The sequence below is a fragment of the Grampus griseus genome (genome assembly GCF_964374135.1).
Source record: "Grampus griseus genome assembly, chromosome: 7".
Taxonomy (NCBI): domain Eukaryota; kingdom Metazoa; phylum Chordata; class Mammalia; order Artiodactyla; family Delphinidae; genus Grampus; species Grampus griseus.
Genome location: NC_139001.1, coordinates 34,055,872 through 34,076,802, shown reverse-complemented (window position 1 = coordinate 34,076,802; position 20,931 = coordinate 34,055,872). Strand labels below are relative to the sequence as shown.

Genomic DNA, 20,931 nt, shown 5'->3' with positions numbered 1-20,931 from the left:
TGTTTTGGGAGTTCAAAAGAAGAGTCTGGGCTATAAACACTTTAGGAGTCTTCAGAGTAGATCCTATTTTAAGCCAAGGCAGTGGATGAGATCACACAGGGAAAGGGTGTGTGTAAAAAGAGAAGAGGTTGAAAAAAAAAAAATCCCACAAGAACTCAGGGGCAAAAAATATACAGATCAATTTTCACTGCAAAGTAAAGGAGCTGTTACAGTGGAGGATTACTGGACTGAATGTCAATATTATGACATAGTGTGAGTGTGTTTTGTGTTTGGTAATTGCAATCGTTGCTTTTGCTGTGGTCATCCATTTACAATGCTTGGTGTCAGTTTATTTATCTCTTGTAAAAATAAAATACAGTATGTGTGTGTGTGAAAAAAAAAAAAAAAAAGAAGAGAAGAGGGTCTAGAACAGAGCCCTGAGGATCACCAATGTTTATGACGGTGTTTCTCAAAGTATGAACCATGTGTTAGTTAAAATATGTAAAACTACTACATGAGTGAAAATGGCTTAAAACAGAGAGGTTCATTAATTTCATGAAATACAAAGTCTGAGGTCAGGCTACCAGAGTTGATGTAGACTCAGAAATGTCATTGTAGAACTCAGTTCTTTCCATTTAATCTGTTAGCTCTTCTCCTTCTCTTCCTTATCACTGTCATTATATTCCAGAATATTTATTTTCAATAAATCTTCCTTTATACACATAATGAATATTTAATTAGTCAGCAGAGAAAATAAATATGTCTACATTTAAGATAAATCTTTACTCTCACAGATATGTTCTCTAGCCTTGGTGACTTGACTAATTAACAAATTAGTCTCTAAGTAAAGAAGATTTGAATTTAAGTGTGGAGAGACATAACATATTCACTGAAACCAAATGGACCATTTTTCAAACGCTAGGACTGACTCTAATTATTTGCACTTAGTTGGATTATTGTGTATTTTACGATTTGCATTATCATCTTATTACCATACGACACCTGCTATGGAGGAAAAATGTATTTTATGTGATTCATAAGGAACAGTTGGAGAAAATTGCCCTTCATTTGCAAATCTCTGTTGATACTTTGCAATAGTTACCAAAGTAAAGCTGAAGCATCAAAGTATGTATAAAGATCATACAAACTATATACAAAAAGAGAACTGGGTTCTTTCCATCTTTCTGTCATGTCAGCCTCAGTGTGTTGCTGGAGGGGAGCCTCGTGATTGCACTGTGGCTGCCACGACTCCAAGTACGATGAACAGACTAGGTAGAGATGACTTCAAAAGCTAAAAGGAGGACTTCCCTGGTGGTCCAATGGTTAAGACTTCGCCTTCCAATGCAGGGGGTGTAGGTTTGATCCCTGCGTGGGGAGCTAAGATCCCACATGCCTCACGGCCAAAAAACCAAAACATAAAACAGAAGCAATATTGTAAAAAATTCATTGAAGACTTTAAAAATGGTCCACGTCAGAAAAAAAAAAAAAAAAAAAACTAAAAGGGAGGGAGAGAAGTTACCAAGAGAACAAGGGGATTGGATTTAGGAATTGGATATTTATCTTGAGTCTGTTTATTGCATGAAAATTTATATTTACCTGCTGTCTTACGATTAAAAAATAATAGGTAGGATTTGGGTCTTGTGTGGAGAGTGGCTGAAGAGAAAGATACAAAGGAAGTGGATGCTGAAGGAAAACCCCAGCCACTTGACTTGGCCAAGGCTTAGCACTAATAACATTGGGATTTTTTCCCCTCCTTTCCTCTTTTTAGTCATTAGGACAACTTTGTTATCTCTAAAACAGCAGAAGGGAAGGAAATGAAAGTTTTTCGGAGCTAAATGTTCATTGCTCTTTCTTTGGTTGAACTTAGGGAAACTTTGGCATTGCATAAAAGGCTCTTTCCAAAGACCCCGTAAGGGGACTGATGCTACTAACGTTCTCAGTAACTTTCCCCAAAGCAGTGTGCCTTAGTATTTGGAATGAAGGTGGAGGAGGCCAGAATACCAACAGTATAACCAAGTATAAGTTGAATAAATGAATGAGAGAAACTGTGACCTAACAATCCACATATGTCATCAAAATTAGTCTGCACATTGGCTGGGGAAATGGGCACCATCTTGTGTGACGCTGCAGCCCTCATGAAATGGTGAGCATCTAGAGGCTTCCCGTTCGTGCGGCTCTATATGGTGGCTCTATGAGAATATTCCTACTGTGGAAAAGACAGTGTTCTCTTAAGGAGCTTGTCATTATTTTCAGTTCTCTTTGATCATTTCTTGTCTTTTAAGATCTGAGTTAAGGGTGCTATGCTAAATCCCACAGACTCATTGAGCAGTTTCCAAATGGCCCCTAGCCAGGGAGCCCCAGGGATCATGCAGCAGCCTGCAGTGCCACCCTCACACCTAGAAAGAGAGGCCATTGCCCTGAGCCCTGGGCTTTAGACGGCTCTGCACATCACAGGTCTACACAAAACCCTAACTTTATTAAAGAACACATGGGCCCTTGATTTTGAGCTCAGTTCTGGAATAGCAGGACCTGTAACCCTAAACATGCTTCCTCATCATTAACATCATCAGGCCCCAGGAGAATGTTTCTCCCCATCTCTTGCCCTTTATCTTTAGAACAAAAGATGACTGTGTCCACATGCTATGAAAGTTTCTGGGTTGTCCTGCTGCTAAGGTCAGAAACCCTGCTTTGGAATTCAGGTAGAACTGGGGCAGGAGCAGTGAGGTGGGAGGAAAGGGAACTTGTCAAAAACACTCAGCATGAATGCACAGATTTATGCATAATGAGAGAACTGTTTCCCAGTGGTGCTGAGGATCCATTTTTTGCTTCTCATGCTTTCATTTGTAAATCCACAGGTACTCATCTATTGGAGTGGTACTTGCAAGAACTACATATTATAGCTGAAGAGCATTTTGTAACATGGGTTCTGATTACCTTTAAATTGATATATATAGAGAGGTCTAGATGGAATGCAAATGAATCATGGCGCCAATTCTTCACATTATTGTATAGATCTGGCGATTGCTTTCAGAGATGGTGAAATAGCTTTACAAGTGGTAGTGAATTAAATGAAATTAAAATACTTTGTAAAATTTTCTGGCCCTTTTGTTGTAATGTCTGAATGTGATGTGAAGTTCTTGCTTTTAAACAACTTAGTGATTTTGCTGAGAAGGTAAGACAAATAGATTTAATGGAATAAAATTTTTTTACTTATTTGACATTTATATATATTTCTTCTAACATCTCACCTCACCTTTGGTGTGCTTCACTCATACTTTCTTATGTTAAAGAATAAAGCACTTCCTGCCTGTCAGCCGACAGTTGTGCTTTGGCATCTTTGCCAAACCTGCACGACAATTGTTCACTTGAAAATTTTATGGCATTTTAGTCCTATTTCATAAAAACTAATGAAAAAAAGAAAAACCAATACTAGCATAACTCAAACATATAATAAAAACAGAGATGAAAGTCAACAGGATGCTGAAAGCCTCAAATCTTCAGCCTCATCAGGTATTTGAACTTAAAACACATCCATTGAAAATCATTTGTGAAAGAAAACACAAAGATGCTGGGAATATCACTAAATTATATATCAAAGAAGTAGAGACTCAAACTTTACTCATTTCTCACTAAATGTTCATATTTCTTTTTTTTAATTTTATTTTTTACACAGCAGGTTATTATTTATCTATTTTATACATATTAGTGTATACATGTCAATCCCACTCTTCCAGTTCATCCCCCCCCCCCACGTCTCCCCTTGGTGTTCATATGTTTGTTCTCTACATCTGTGTCTCTATTTCTGCCTTGCAAACTGGTCCATCTGTACCATTTTTCTAGATTCCACATATATGTGTTAATATATGATATTTTTCTCTTTCTGACTTACTTCATTCTGTATGACAGTCTCTAGGTCCATCCATGTCTCTAAAATGACCCAATTTCATTCCTTTTTATGGCTGAGCAATATTCCATTGCATATATGTACCACATCTTCTTTATCCATTCAACTGTTGATGGGCATTTAGGTTGCTTCCATGACCTGGCTATTGTAAATAGAGCTGCAATGAACATTGGGGTGCATGTGCCTTTTTGAATTATGGTTTTCTCTGGGTATATGCCCAGTAGTAGGATTGCTGGGTCATATGGTAATTCTATTTTTAGTTATTTAAGGAACCTCCATACTGTTCTCCATAGTGGCTGTATCAATTTACATTCCCAACAGTGCAAGAGGGTTCCCTTTTCTCCACACTCCCTCCAGCATTTGTTGTTTGTAGATTTTCTGATGATGTCCATTCTAACGGTGTGAGGTGATACCTCACTGCAGTTTTGATTTGCATTTCTCTAATAATTAGTGATGTTGAGCAGCTTTTCATATGCCTGTTGACCATCTGTATGTCTTCTTTGGAGAAATGTCTATTTAGGTCTTTTGCCCATTTTTTGATTGGGTTGTTTTTCTAATATTGAGCTGCTTGAGCTGTTTATATATTTTGGAGATTAATCCTTTGTCTGTTGATTCATTTGCAACAGAGAAGAAAAAGAAATGAAAGGAATACAAATTGCAGAATTTGCAGAATTTCTCCCATTCTGAGAGTTGTGTTTTCATCTTGTTTATAGTTTCCTTTGCTGTGCAAAAGCTTTTAAGTTTCATTAGGTCCCATTTGTTTATTTTTGGTTTTATTTCCATTACTCTAGGAGGTGGATCAAAAAAGATCTTGCTGTGATTTATGTCAAAGAGTGTTCTTCCTATGTTTTCCTCTAAGAGTTTTATAGTGTCGGTCTTACATTTAGGTCTTTAATCCACTTTGAGTTTATTTTTGTGTATGGTGAGAGGGAGTGTTCTAATTTCATTCTTTTACATGTAGCTGTCCAGTTTTCCCAGCACCACTTATTGAAGAGGCTGTCTTTTCTCCATTGTATATCCTTGCCTCCTTTGTTATAGATTAGTTGACCATAGGTGCATGGGTTTATCTCTGGGCTTTCTATCTTGCTCCATTGATCTATATTTCTGTTTTTGTGCCAGTACCATATTGTCTTGATTACTGTAGCTTTGTAGTATAGTCTAAAGTCAGGGAGTCTGATTCCTCCAGCTTCATTTTTTTTCCCTCAAGATTGCTTTGGCTATTCAGGGTCTTTTATGTCTCCATACAAATTTTAAGATTTTTTGTTCTAGTTCTGTAAAAAATGTCATTGGCAATTTGATAGGGATTGCATTGAATCTGTAGATTGCTTTGGGTAGTAAAGTCATTTTCACAATATTGATTCTTCCAATCCAAGAACATGGTATATCTCTCCATCTGTTTGTGTCATCTTTGATTTCTTTCATCAGTGTCTTATAGTTTTCTGAGTACAGGTCTTTTACCTCCTTAGGTAGGTTTATTCCTAGGTATTTTATTCTTTTTGTTGCAATGGTGAATGGGATTGTTTCCTTATTTTCTCTTTCTGATCTTTCGTTGTTAGTGTATAGGAATGCAAGTGATTTCTGTGCATTAATTTTGTATCCTGCAACTTTACCAGATCATTGATTAGCTCTAATAGTTTTCTGGTGGCATCTTTAGGATTCTCTATGTATGGTATCATGTGACCTGCACACAGTGACAGCTTTACTTCTTCTTTTTCCAATTTGTATTCCTTTCATTTCTTTTTCTTCTCTGATTGCCATGGCTAGGACTCCCAAAACTATGTTGAATAATAGTGGTGAGAGTGGACATCCTTGTCTTGTTCCTGATATTAGAGGAAATGCTTTCAGTTTTTCACCATTGAGAATGATGTTTCCTGTTGGTTTGTCATATATGACCTTTATTATGTTGAGGTAGGTTCCCTCTATGCCCACCTTCTGGAGAGTTTTTATCATAAATGGGTGTTGAATTTTGTCAAAAGCTTTTTCTGCATCTATTGCGATGATCATATGATTTTTATTCTTCAATTTGTTAATATGGTGTATCACTGATTGATTTGCATATATCGAAGAATCTTTGCATCCCTGGGATAAATCCCATTTGATCATGGTGTATGATCCTTTTAATGTGTTGTTGGATTCTGTTTGCTAGTATTTTGTTGAGGATTTTTGCAACTACATTCATCAGTGATATTGGACTGTAATTTTCTTTTTTTGTGATATCTATGTCTGGTTTTGGTATTAGGATGATGGTGACCTCATGAAATGAGTTTAGGAGTGTTCCTTCCTCTGCAATTTTTTGGAGGAGTTTGAGAAGGATGGATGTTAGCTCTTCTCTAAATGTTTGATAGAATTCACCTGTGAAGCCATCTGGTCCTGGACTTTTGTTTGTTGGAAGATTTTTAATCACAGTTTCAATTTCATTATTTGTGATTGTTCTGTTCATATTTTCTGTTTCTTCCTGGTTCAGTCTTGGAAGGTTATATCTTTCTAAGAATTTGTCCATTTCTTTCATGTTGTTCATTTTATTGGCATAGAGTTGCTTGTAGTAGTCTCTGTATTTCTGTGGTGTCCATTGTATTGTCTCCTTTTTCATTTCTAATTTTATTGATTTGAGTCCTCTCCCTCTTTTTCATGATGAGTCTGGCTAAAGGTTTATCATTTTGTTTAATTGCAAATGTTGGTGTGTTTAATATTGTCCCAGAGATCTCTTAGGCTGTCTTCATTTCTTTTCATTCTTTTTTCTTTATTCTCTTCCGCGGCAGTGAATTCCACCATTCTGTCTTCCAGGTCACTTATCCGTTCTTCTGCCTCAGTTATTCTGCTATTGATTCCTTCTAGTGTATTTTTCACTTCAGTTATTGTATTGTTCATCTCTGTTTGCTTGTTCTTTAATTCTTCTAGGTCCTTGCTAAACGTTTATTGCATCTTCTTGATCTTTGCCTCCATTCTTTTTCTGAGGTCCTGGATCATCTTCACTATCAATATTCTGAATTCTTTTTCTGGAAGCTTGCCTATCTCCACTTCATTTAATTGTTTTTCTGGGGTTTTATCTTGTTCCTTCATCTGGTACATAGTCCTCTGCCTTTTCATTTTGTCTATCTTTCTGTGAATGTGGTTTTTGTTTCACAGGCTGCAGGATTGTAGTTCTTGCTTCTGCTGTCTGCCCTCTGGTGGATGAGGCTATCTAAGAGGCTTGTGCAAGTTTCCTGATGGGAGGGACTGGTGGTGGGTAGAGCTTGGTGTTGCTCTGGTGGGCAGAGCTCAGCAAAACTTTAATCCATTTGTCTGCTCATGGGTGGGGCTGAGTTCTCTCCCTGTTGGTTGTTTGGCCTGAGGCAACCCAGCACTGGAGGCTACAGGCTCTTTGGGGGGGCTAATGGTGGACTCTGGGAGGGCTCATGCCAAGGAGTACTTCCCAGAACTTCTGCTGCCAGTGTCCTTGACCCCATGGTGTCACAGCCAACCCCACCTCTGTAGGAGACCTTCCAACACTAGCAGGTAGGTCTGGTTCAGTCTCCTATGGGGTCACTGCTCCTTCTCCCTGGGTCCTAATGCACACACTACTTTGTGTGTGCCCTCCAAGAGTGGAGTCTCTGTTTCCCCCAGTCCTGTCACTCCAGTGGGTGGACTTCTGTGGTGTAATTTTTCTCCAGTTTGTGAGTCACCCACCCAGCGGTTATGGGATTTGATTTGTGATTGTGCCCTTACTACTGTCTCATTGCAGCTTCTCCTTTGTCTTTGGATGTGGGGTATCTTTTTTGGGGAGTTCCAGTGTCTTCCTGCCAATGATCATTCAGCAGTTAGTTGCAATTCCGGTGCTCTTGCAAGAGCGAGTGCATGTCCTTCTATTCCGCTATCTGGAACCAATCTCCATATTTCTAAATGGATATTAGGTGAGTTTAAAATAAATATACCAATTAAATTGTGAGAGAGAAAAGAGAACATCAAAGAACTTTTCTGTTAGAATCCAACAATTCTCAAATTTAATTTCTTGGAAACAGTTTTGTAATAGCTAAGAGTATCAATAGTAAATTGTGGACTATAAGTAATGAATTGCTTCATACTTCCTGAGTCTTTTCAAATTAAAGATCTACATTGACTTTAGATTTTATTTTTTTGTTGCTGATACTTTGCTGAGGAAACAATAAGGCTATTCTATTTTTTAAAATCTAAGAAAATAGAATAAGATGTTTACTACTCATGACTATTGTTGTTTTGTTTTTTCTGCTGTTTTGACAAATAGAGTTGTTTTCTGTACCAAAAACAACATAATGGAAAGGAAAGACTTAATGCAGGATTACCTGTGAAAAGAACTGGGACAAAAACACAGAAAGACAAATGAAAATTTAAGAAGATACTCATGTTTATTATCTGATTAACATTTGACAAAGCAAAGGTAGGTACACAAAGAGCTCTTTGACAAAGTCAAGCCCCAGATATCAAACTACAGTATCTCCCTGGCAGCCCCAGAGGGCACCATGCCACTCCCAGGTAGCTGTGCTGGCTATGCAACCACTCAGTGTACATGTTGCTGTGTTGTACTTGGAGTACAGGCTTGCAGGCATCCGACATCAAAGGAGTGGGCTACTAAACACTAAGAGTTCTAGTTCCAGGTGTCAAAAGTCAATGTTATTACCAACAAGTACTAATTGTGTACCAGAATGGTCAGAAAAAATAACAGGCTTTCAATACTGTATAAGATACACCTTTTGTAAAGAACAGGCTCTTGTTGTGAGCTGCCTTTAACTTATTTCCTCCCTTTGCCAAAGTCTGTTCATTCAGGTCAAATCAAGGACATATAGTACAAAATTTTTTAAAAAACTACTTTAACAATAGTCATTAACTTTTTTCCAAGACCCATGCCTAAGGCTATGTACATAAGATTTGGGATCATCATAATTCAGAAGAAATTTTAATTCTGAGTTCACAGGGAAGGTATCCCTCCTAGTAGATAATAGGATACTCAGAAATACCTGAGGTATAATCACTGAGACCCTTCAGAAGGAAAAAAAAGAATCAGAGTTCCCTATACTGGCATTAAAGTACATACACAGTTGATAAAGAAAAACTAAAATGTGAACAGTGCTAAAACATAACAGATAAATTAAGAAGGAACTTGCTACAAGGCTCCAGTTCTTACTATATTTTACACACAATTTCATTATAATAGAGATTCTCATTCTCAACCAAAAATGATTTTAGGTGGAAATTTCAAAAACAACAAAACCCAGTTTCAAAACAGGATTCATTTCTAGAGACAAGCATGCACCAGTTTCCAATCATTGTGTTTCTGGTGGAACAGCAACATCAATTTAATTTTCAAAAACCAAAGTCTGGTTCTCTTTAATCAGACAGGCTTATTTGGCTGTGAATACACCCTTGCCCTACCTCCAAAGTGACCATTTTAGCCTCGGTTATTTTAAAAGTATACTAACTATACAGAACACTCCAACATCTAGCTTAATTTTTATAGCTGTTTATATAATATACATAAAATCTGATAATTTAACACTTTGTACTACTCTCTGGTCCTATATTTTCCTACTTCCTGATGTCTCTTGGAAACTGGTAACAGGAAGATTACTTTCTTAGAGAATAAATAAAAAGCTTAAAGAATTGTCTAAAATAAGCATCCCAGCGTTACTTTATGAAGTAGCAACTCAAATATCATTTAAAATGTGAACTGGAATATTCTAGAAATTTAAACATCAGGAATTCTTCTGGTCCACATTCAGGGACATGTGCGTTCACTTACAGACCAGCTGGAATCCTTTCTGAACATCTCTGTGTATGGTCTGCTGATTTCAGAATGACTGAGCAAGGGGGAGAGAATGGGAAGAGGTCACTCTTTTTGTTTTTAAGAAGTTAAAAGATTCTAAAAATCATGGAAAACTCACACATTTTACTCTTGCATGTGTGTTTTGAGCACATAGCTCTTCCTGAAGGACAGGCAGCTCAAGAGGAGAGAAGGACCCTCCTCTGGCCTGTAACAGGTGTATGGATGGGAGCCACAGGAGTAACACGCCCATCAAGAATTCTGCAGAAAATTGCCTTTCAGTTTAAGTCAGAACGAAGGAGCAAAACATTTGCTAATGAAGCAATGAAAAGATCAAGTAACATGCCTCCCATTTTCAAAAAGAACTAGCCCCCTCCTTCATCTTCTCTCCATAATGCCTTTCATGTAACAGCATTTCTTTCTCAACTGCATGGCCGAGATAAAGCCATGTCATCTGATGAGAAGCAGACCTCGGTCAGCAATGCTCAGAAAACAGATCTGTTTTTTCCCAATTCACAGCCTTGCGTCACACTGCTGAAAGCTGAAACCTAATCCCGGAGTTTCACTTTGCCATTTCACATAATTAAAAAAAAGAAAAAAGGAATCCCAGAGAAAAAGAAAAAGCATTTGACTTTCCCATCGAAAAAAGTTCATTCTCTACTTCCGCGGGTATGAAGAAAAAGGCAGATGTTTTAATTTTATTTTATATTAAAAAAACACAATCTCAAAGAAAGCACCTGGGTTTTACTTCAGTTTATAATAATTTGCTGTGCCTGAGAATTTTTGTGCAAATATATGTCATCTTTCATTAAAAGTATGCATAGCACATTTTGGAAAAAGTTTAGTTGCAACCAACTTTCCTTCCAAAAAAACTTACAAAGATAAATACACAACATTCTCTAATTCCTATTGATTGCACTTCTGGTTTAACCCATCCAGCCTCCAAGGAAATTTGAAAGACATGTACAGTAATTATGTTCATACACCTTTGCCAATGCACTTATTCAGAAGAAATATTCTGAAAACAAGTTTCCTTGGTTCCAATGTACCCATATTTTCCTTCTTAAAGTAAATCCCTCCTACCCCCCACTCATGTTGTTTGGGGGAGGTATTGTATAAAAATACAAATTAAAAAAATTAATCCTTGGGCTTCCCTGGTGGCGCAGTGGTTGAGAGTCCGCCTGCCGATGCAGGGGACACGGGTTCGTGCCCGGGTCCGGGAAGATCCCACATGCCGCGGAGCGGCTAGGCCCGTGAGCCATGGCCGCTGAGCCTGCGCGTCCGGAGCCTGTGCTCTGCAACAGGAGAGGCCACAACAGTGAGAGTTGTACCGCAAAAAAAAAAAAAAAAAAAAAAATTAACCCTTATTAATCACAAATGCAAAAGGAATGTGGATTATGTTTGGGATCCCAGTGGCTCAAAGGCCTGAAAACAGAAAGCAAAAAGGGAGTCTCCACTAGTCTGATCTTATGCAAAAGGTAAAATTCCTTGCTGATAATGCAGTGAGCGTACTCTTTGATGGAGGTGTAATTTAACCAGACATTAACAGGGGCCAGCAGATAAGCCATCTCACTGTTGTCTCACTAACAGACTGAGTTTACTCCAGCAACCTTCTAGAACAGCTTTCTAAAGGTAACGGTCAAAGCTGCTCCTTCTTTTTTCCCATCTCCTAACCTGGGTCCTCCCTGCTTATGCTCACCAGAAGTAAATGTGCTAGCAAGTTCAGTATTTCTGGTATGTTCCAATATTACTGAATTTATTTTCTAGTCACTTTTTATTTTCAAGACAAGAAATACCAACTGGAGGACCACATTAAACATTTCTTCTTTCTCTGCTTCCAAACACTCATGACCTATTCATTTATACTTTCAATTTATCAGACAGACCTCATGCCAATTCTGTTTCCGTTCTTCCACTTTCCCCTTCCCACATTCACAACCCTTCTGCAACATTCCTTTTCTCTCAGACAAGACTACATGTATCAGTGCAAATCTTTCCTTCATGTGCTAACTTGTGTAAGAGTCAGTCAACTGCTGAACCTCAGTCTTCCTTCAGGATATCCATTTTGGGTGATGATGTGCAAACTGGGGTGCCAAAGCTACCCATAATGACTGGAAGACTCTGATTCCTCCTCAGTCCACTCAATAAATTGCTACCTGAATTTAAATAGACAGCAGAGTTTGGTCTTTCAAGACCATTTTCTGCCTCTTGGCTTCTTCCATTTTTCTGGGCTGCAGGGGTCTTGATCACTCTGGCTATCCCCAGTCTTTTCAGCCTGTCCACTAAGTTCATCTTCAACTGGCCAACATCAGAAGGGTTTCGGGATGGTCTCAAGCCATACATCTCCTGGAGGAATGTTTCAGCTGGTCGGGAGGCCAAAAAATTTTCAGAGAGATGCACTCGAGGCTCAACGGGCAAAGGAGAAGGGCAAGGTGAGTGAGACGGTGAATTTGGTGGCGTGGAAGGGATAGCCAGGCCTCTAGGGAGAGGCTGGAGGAGGGGGTCCTCTGAAACAGGGCTGTGGTATGCTTTAGCAGAGATGCCTCGCTTTTGTAGAAGTTCGGCCAAGCTCATGGTGCCGCTGAAGGTTATGGTGGAATCTCGTCGGTTGGTGATGGATTCACCAATGCTGAGCCTATAGGACACAGCAGGAGAATTCACTGCTGTGTTTGACGAACTGCTACCACTGCTTCCACAGGATAATGAAGTGAAGTCAGAGCTTTACACAGAAAGAAAAAAAAAAAAGCAGGAGAGAGAATTTAAGAATAAAAAGTAATCCCAAGTCAGCATTTAAAGCAATTACAGTAGTTATCCATAGTAAATATAGAGGAACAGGCAACACATCAGTATCTGAGGAATGAAAATTTTGATGTGTTACTTCAATGATTAGTTATTTGTAATTTAGTCATTAACTTATTGAAACATATTTCTTTTCACAGAATATGAGTTTACTGTACTTAGATAACTTTATTATTCTCAAATAATTACTTTATTATTCTTAAATTTTAACTCTAAAATATGTATCTGTGGAAATACAACTAAATTTTATAATTAAAAAATCAAAGAAATTTAAATATTGAAGAAAGTAAAGTTTAGAGATTTTTATTAACATATCCATTCCATAAAGTGAAATACACCAAGAGACAATAATCCGTGATTTAACAATTCTTCAACCTTTTAGAAAATACAATTGTTCATAATTAAACCAAAGACGGTTTTCTAAGGAGACACATTTCTTTTAAATCTGTCAATTTTATATTACTGAGAATAAAGTTCTAATTGTTAAATTTCCAAGAATGTTAATTCCAAAGAATAGTACTATAAGGATACCCATGGAACGTATTTTTCTCAATCTTGACTTAAAGCATGGGTTTCTGGGAAATTAAAAATAATTAAAAGCTTTGACAGCTATTAGAATCTTTCTTCTTATTCTATGTTTTGTTAAAAAGAAAAAAAACTAAATAAACAATCATGTACTCAAGGAAATGGTGATAGAATGGAGAGGGTACTTCTTTAGCAAATTATTCCCCCTTGAGCAAATGTTACCAGCATTTAATACATAAACTTTCACTTTAACACAAAATACTCAGAATATCTAGATATCAAGATTTATAAAGATTATGAACAAGATGCAAATTCAGGATTAATAAATAAACTTTCTAAAGTACCAACTTGTATTAAAGCAAACAACTTTGACGCCTTGGTTCTGATGTAATCTGTCTACTGTATTCCCAGTCTCCCACCTCCCTGGTCCTACTTTATTGTAGAATTGCCTGTCTTTTCCTAAACTGTTCATGTCACTACCATACCAAATGATGGTATCAACCTGTATCGAGAGCCTCCTCAGGAACCAATTTTATAAAACCTGCTATCTTGTTGACTATAAGAACAATGTAGAAAAATTGCAGGTATGCCTGTAGACTTTATTGAGGTCTTTATAGGATACCACCCAAATGCTTCCCTAAACAGTCAATTTGCTTCTATCTTATAGACATTGTGAATCATAATGTTATTTCCCTCTACACTGGCAGCTAAAAAGCTAAGACTCAAATACATGGCTCACCTTACTTAGCAAGTATATAAGACTTTATAGTACAATTTATACACTAGGTGTATTCCTCTATCCATTTTATATCATTACTCTTGATTCTTTTTTGCTTCATTTTTCTTCTCTACTTCTAGTTAACATTATCCTGCAAAGTTCTACATATCTCTGGAAATTGCCTTAGATTCTTTTTGGAATTGGTAGGACAGAAATTTCAGCAATATTGCTTATTGTTCTAATCTGTGTAGTAAATAATTTGGACTGCCCAGAGGGTTCTGGCTTTGCCCTCAGCTTCTGGGAGGTAATCTATGCCATGGCTGCTAGAAGTGTGTTTGTTCAGGATGGAGCCTGGCCACACTAGATCTTGGAGTGGACCTGGCCACACCCAATAGCTGTAGGATGGGGACTGGCCATGCCAGGAAGACTAACCATGTGATTTAGGGTGGAAGCTTTGCGTCAGTGGACCTGGAGGTGAGTTATTATAGTTATAGTGAGTTATAGCTATATAGGTAATCAATCAATCATGCCTTACACAGTGAAGCCTCAGTAAAAAAAATCTGGACACTAAGGCTCGGGTGAGCTTCCCTGGTTGGCAATACTCTGTGTGCACTATCAAACACTGATACCAGGAAAGTAATGATTCCTAAGGACAGGGAGGTTTCATGTGTGGAACCCTCCCAGACTCTGATTTATGTGTCTCTTCCTTTGGCTAATTTTATCCTGTAACCTTTCCCTGTAATAAACAGTAACCACGTGCATAACAGCTTTCAGTGAGTTCTGTGAGTCCTTCTAGAAAATTTATCAAACAAGAGCATGGTTTTGGGAAGCCCCTGAACTTGCAGGTCATATCAGAAATGAGGGCAGTCTTGTGCAGAGGACTAGTCCCTCCAATCTTGCAGTCTGGCTAACTCTGGGTATAGTTTCAGCTGGGTCATTTACTACCTGCCTGCCCTTGGACCAGTCACCTGAACTTTCTACGCCTCATTTTCTTCATTTAGACACTACATACTCGCTTGGCTTGCCTACATCAAAGAGTTATAATGATCAAATGAGAAAATACAATGTGAAAATATTCTAAAGACAAATTATCACAGGACATTAATTAAAATTCTGGGAATTAAAATGACAGTAATTTTAAAAAGAAATTCAAGAAAACAGAGTTGAGGAAAGAAGTAAGGCCTCATATTGCCCAGCCCCTCTTACCTGGGGGTAACCTGAGTAATATCAGAAGGATGTAATATCCTACAGGTGGTGAAGGTGAATGTTGAGTTTGTGCAGGAGAGACACTTTCCTGGGTTTGAGGTTGCAGCTGAAGTAGACAGTTTTAGGGAATCAAACACAAAATTGAAAGACTAGGTTAATAATGTAAAAAGTTCGTCATTACTATTAATAATACAGCATTTATCTGGTGTCTTTTATACAAAAATTCCCAAATCTAGAAATGAAATATACATATTTCATTTTTTCCCCATGAATTTATTTATTTATTTATTTTTGGCTACGTTGGGTCTTCATTGCTGTGTGTGGGCTTTCTCTAGTTGTGGCGAGTAGGGGCTACTCTTTGTTGTGGTGTGCGGGCTTCTCATTGCGGTGGCTTCTCTTGTTGTGGAGAAGGGCTTCTAGGCACGTGGGCTTCAGTAGTTGTGGCACACAGGCTCAGTAGTTGTGGCTCGCAGGCTCTAGAGCGCAGGCTCAGTAGTTGTAGCGCACGGGCTTAGTTGCTCCCCAGCATGTGGGATCTGCCCGGACCAAGGCTGGAACCTGTGTCCCCTGCATTGGCAGGTGGATTCTTAACCACTGTGCCACCAGGGAAGCCCTACATATTGTATTAGTATCCACTGGTTAGTATGTAGCTGAATCCTTCCAATAATTTGAAACTGTAATTCAAAAGGATTTAATATAGCTTAGAAACAAGAGAAAAACACATTCTGAAAAAATACATTAGAAAAAAACACCAAACCAAGAACTAGTCGTCCAATCTTTCTAGCCAAACTATCTACTACAGTGGTTCTCGAAGTGTTGTTTGCACCTTGTGTGAGTCTACAGGTCAAAACTACTTTCATAGCAATGTTAAGATGCTATCTGCCTTTTTGACTGGGTTGGCACTAGCACTGCTGGTGCAAAAGTAATAGTGGGTAAAGCTGCTGGCTCCGTAGCACAAATCAAGGCAATGGCGCCAAGCTGTACTAGTATTCATCACTATTGTCCAATTACAGTAGAAAAAAAAAGAGCCAAATTCATATCAGAATGTCCTGATGAAGCAGTAAAAATTATTTATTAAATCTTGACCCTTGGGGGACTTCCCTGGTGGCGCAGTGGTTAAGAATCCGCCTGCCAGGGGCTTCCCTAGTGGCACAGTAGTTAAGAATCAGCCTGCCAATGCAGGGGACATGGGTTCAAGCCCTGATCCGGGAAGATCCCACAAGCCATGGAGCAACTAAGTCTGTGCGCCACAACTACTGAGCCTGTGTTCTAGAGCCCACGAGCCACAACTACTGAGCTCATGAGCCTCATCTACTGAAGCCCATGTGCTCTAGAGCCCATGCTCCACAACAAGAGAAGCCACCGCAATGAGAAGCCCACACACCGCAATGAAGAGTAGCCCCGGCTCGCCGCAACTAGAGAAAGCCCGTGCACAGCAATGAAGACCCAACACAGCCAAAAATAATAAATAAATAAAAATAAAATAAATTTATATATAAAAAAAAAATCTTGACCCTTGGGCTTCCCTGGTGGCACAGTGGTTAAGAATCCGCCTGCCAAGGCAGGGAACACGGGTTCGAGCCCTGGTCCGGGAAGGTGCCACATGCCGCGGAGCAACTAAGCCCGTGTGCCGCAACTATTGAGCCTGTGCTCTAGAGCCCGTGAGCCACAACTACTGAGCCTACATGCCACAACTACTGAAGCCCGCGTGCCTAGAGCCCATGCTCCACAATAAGAGAAGCCACTGCAATGAGAAGTCCGCACACCGCAATGAAGAGTAGCCCCTGCTCGCTGCAACTAGAGGAGGCCTGCGCGCAGCAATGAAGACCCAGAGCAGCCAAAAATAAATAAATAAATAATTTTTTAAAAAAAATCTTGACCCTTGAAACTTTTTAATATTCTGTGTGATGAAATGGGAAGCATTAAGCACTCTGCTTTATACAGAGATACAATGGTTATCTAGAGGAAAAGCACATATGCAATTTTTACATTTTTTTCACAGAACACCATTTTTACTTGAAAGAACAATTAATACAAAAACTACAGTTATTCAGACTTGGATATCTGGCAACATTTTCTTGAAAAAGAATGTAGTGAGCCTGTCTCTTCAAGAAAATAGCTGACAGGATTTGCTGCCAGTGACGAAATTTGAGCTTTCAAGTGAAAATAAGTGTTTTGGTAGACTTGTATCCATCGCTGAGAGCTTGAAAGCTTCCTAATACTAAAAGACTTACCCAATGAGACAGGTGGTGATATATATGATTTTAATATATTCTATAATGAAATGGGTCAACATTTGGAAGATCTGCATAACTCAGTGAACCAATATTTTCCAAATGACCAATGCATTATGTTAAAATCATGCATGGGTAAAAGATGCATTCAAAGAGCAGGACAGACTAATAGATTTTAATGTAACAAAGTATGAAAAATTCACTGATGGGGTTTTAGATTCACATTGCTACAAACCTTAAAGAGACTACCACTTATCAAGTTTTGGTGTAACATCAAAGAATATCCACAAATACCTGAAGAGGCTATTAAAATACTCTTTCCCTTTTCCAACCATGTATCTGTGTGAGGCTGTATTTCCTTTCTTTTTTTAAACTTTAAATTCTTTTTATTTCATTTTATTTTTCTATTGAGGTATGGTTGATTTACAATGTTCTGTTAGTTTCAGGTATATAGCAAAGTGATTCAGTTACATAAATAAATATATATTTTTTCTTTTTCATATTCTTTTCCCTTATGTATTGTTACAAAATATTGAGTATAGTTCCCTGTGCTATACAGTAGGTCCTTGTTGGTTATCTATTTTATACATGGTAGTGTGTATATGCTAATCCCTAATTTATTATTAAATAAATTATTAATTTATTATTAAACTCCTAATTTATCCCTCCCCACCCCCCTCGCCCCTTTGGTAACCATAAGTTTGTTTTCTATGTCTGTGGGTCTATCTCTGTTTTGTATATAAATTCATTTATATCAATTTTTTTAAGATTCCACATATAAGCAATAACATGATTTTTGACTTTCTCTGTCTGGCTTACTTCACTTAGTATAATAATCTCTAGGTCCAACCATGTTGCTGCAAATGGCATTATTTCATTCTTTTCTATGGCTGAGTGGTATTCCATTGTATATACGTACCACATCTTCTTTATCCATTCATCTGTTCATGGACATTTAGGCTGCTTCCATGTCTTGGCTATTGTAAATAGTGCTGCAATGAACACTGGGGTGCATGTATCTTTCTGAATTATGGTTTTCTCCGAATACATGCCCAGGAATCATATGGTAGTTCTATTTTTAGCTTTTTTTTTTTTTTTTTTTTTTTTTTGCAGTACGCGGGCCTCTCACTGTTGTGGCCTCTCCCGTTGCGGAGCACAGGCTCCAGATGCGCAGGCTCAGCAGCCATGGCTCATGGGCCCAGCTGCTCTGCCAGAGAGCAATTCTGGCTGAATTGCTCTCTCTCTGCCTATCTATTTATGCAGGTTGGCTAAGAAGTGGAGAGAATTAGAAGGGGCACTTATGCTATACATTTCTATTGTCTTATATTCAAGACTGAGTACACTCCAGTAAGACTTATATAGAGGCAGTCAGCTGACCATACAGTTATGCAGAAAGCAAAGTACTACTGTTTACTGGACTACACTCAACCAAGCACTCTTCTCACCTGTAACTGGACCACCAGCTGAAGTCATGGGCGGCAAGAAGATTCCTGTGACTGGCTGGGATATTGATGATTTCTGTTCCACTTGAAGAGGTTGCTGAACCTGAAAAGTGATACCTTCCTCTTCATCTTCTTCTAAATCTGAGAGGTGATAGATGGCATCCTTGGGCAACTGGGTAAAGCCTTTAGTGATGACACCTGGTCGTGGGTCAAGAATGGTTCCTAAATTTGGTTGAGCAAGCTGCTGCCATTGGTGCAGAGTTTGAGATCCTGAGTATGCAAACCAAAAAAGGAACATGTTTTAAATTTCCCACAAATATTAAATCTTGAAAGAAGCTAAAACTGTATGTGTAAAAAAGTAATGATAATAATAAAACTCCTTATTTGGTCTTAATATTTTGGTAAAATTTGTAAATTAAAGTTATCTGTGGAAGATTAACAAGATGATAAAGGTATGAATAATAATCTGTTCATTTCAAAAGTTAACTTTAAAAAGGAAATCTAAAGCAGGGGTGAAAAAACCAAGACAACACCCTTAATAGGAACTAGGATGCTGAGGCAGTGATGAGAAAGAAGATACGTATCACGTCAGGTTGTATTTTCCCAGGTGACAAAAAATTAATACTTTGTCCTGGAACTATGCCTATGAACTTTGAACTCAAAAGCCAGGCTCCTAGGTTGGAAGGCACCTTGAATTACCATGGTTTTTTTTGTATATTTCTCAAGACTCATATGTGCTCATGACTCTCCTTTCACCAGGCTCTTGGGGAGAGTAGGAAAGCGAAGGAGATGATAAAAAAAGAGGATCAATCCTCATGGTTTCTGTCTACGAATACTGGTGAATGATCATCCCAAGTACCTGCAGTGTCTAATTGTCACTAATAGTCATAGAATCCTAAAAATGGCAACTCCGACAAATACCTGTACTGACTATTAATGAATAAAACGAACTTATAGCACCTTTGAGTTTGAGGGGTCCTTATAGGTTACTGACTCAAAATTTTGTCTAATGCAGACTCTTTCATGATACTAGCAGAGGATCATTTGAATATTGTCAATATTCCATAAAACAAAGAGATCTGTTTTGAATTCAAGTTCTTAGGAGAGAATAGAAACTGACCTGAAATTAACAGAACTGAACAAAAGAAAAATACAGACACACATATCTGTAAGTAACTGAAACTTTTTGGGTAAAGAACTTTTTTTTGAAAAGGAAGGTAGAGATGAAGCATTACATATAGATTATTTTTATTCATCTATCATATCCTGTTTATCTTACCATGAAAACTGCTATCAAGGATATTCCTTAGCAAAGGACAAGAAAAGATTACTCCTCCTCCCTCACATTTGTAAAAAAACAGTATCAGTAGAAGAGAACTGACAGCTGATGGCTTGGAGAATGCAAATCTCTTCATTCATATTCCACAAAGTTCTGCACGGTCACACAAACAGTGAAGATTTAGGGATAATAAAGACGTCTTCTGCACTCAGGGTTCTTATAATTACAAGAGAAATCTCAATTCCAGGGGAAGGCAAAGCCAACAAACAACATGGCTTAGAAACAGCCCTTCCTTACTTATTACCTTCAAGGGGCTTGACAATTTGCAATTTTTCAGGCATAAAACCTCGAAGGCAACTGGCACTGCTCAGGTCTGTGATCTCCGACTGGTCGGTGCAGAGGGAGGCAAGGCTCTCTGTGGGGATGCCACAGTCACTTCCCCCTTCTTTCTGGCCAGCCAGAACCTGGATCTTCCGTTGCCATTCTTCAGCAAAGAACTGCTTCTCACTTAAGTAGTTCTGTCGCCGCAGACTCAGGCGATGCAGGGCTGTAGCCAAATCGCTCTCTTCAGAGTGTCCTGGTTGACAGACGTTCTGGACGTTCCTATGGGAAAAACACATTCACTGACTAGATCTGTGAGGGGCATAAGCAAAGCATAGACCTCTCCTTTCCACAATGGTGAATGTTCAAGAGATTGATCTTAAAAACACATATCTTTTCTTAGATAGCTGGAATATAGAAATAGTAACAACAAACCCAAATCTCTAATATATATATAATATTTTTATATTTTATAAATTTATTTATTTATTTTTGGCTGCACTGGGTCTTCGTTGCTGCATGCAGGCTTTCTCTAGTTGCGGCGAGCGGGGGCTACTCTTCGTTGTGGTGCACGGGCTTCAGTAGTTGTGGCATGCGGGCTCTAGAGTGCAGGCACAGTAGTTATGGCGCATGGGCTTAGTTGCTCCGTGGCATGTGGGATCTTCCCGGATCAGGGCTTGAACCCGTGTCCCCTGCATTGGCAGGTGGCTTCTTAACCACTACGCCACCAGGGAAGTCCATATATATAATG

At 38.6% G+C, this 20,931-nt stretch overlaps 1 protein-coding gene across 1 annotated transcript in view; it reads right to left on the bottom strand.

The window, feature by feature from the left end:
• Window positions 1-8,225: 8,225 nt before the first annotated feature.
• The window catches only part of TRAK2 (trafficking kinesin protein 2), a 69,689-nt gene continuing 56,983 nt past the window's right edge, over window positions 8,226-20,931 (bottom strand). Inside the window, exons 13-16 of the mRNA XM_082658749.1 lie at window positions 20,164-20,462; window positions 18,584-18,850; window positions 14,905-15,010; window positions 8,226-12,375 (exon numbers count right to left, since the gene is read on the bottom strand). Coding sequence (XP_082514875.1) covers window positions 11,697-12,375; window positions 14,905-15,010; window positions 18,584-18,850; window positions 20,164-20,462 — 1,351 coding nt within the window. The 3' untranslated portion in view covers window positions 8,226-11,696. The remainder of the gene's footprint in view (window positions 12,376-14,904; window positions 15,011-18,583; window positions 18,851-20,163; window positions 20,463-20,931) is intronic.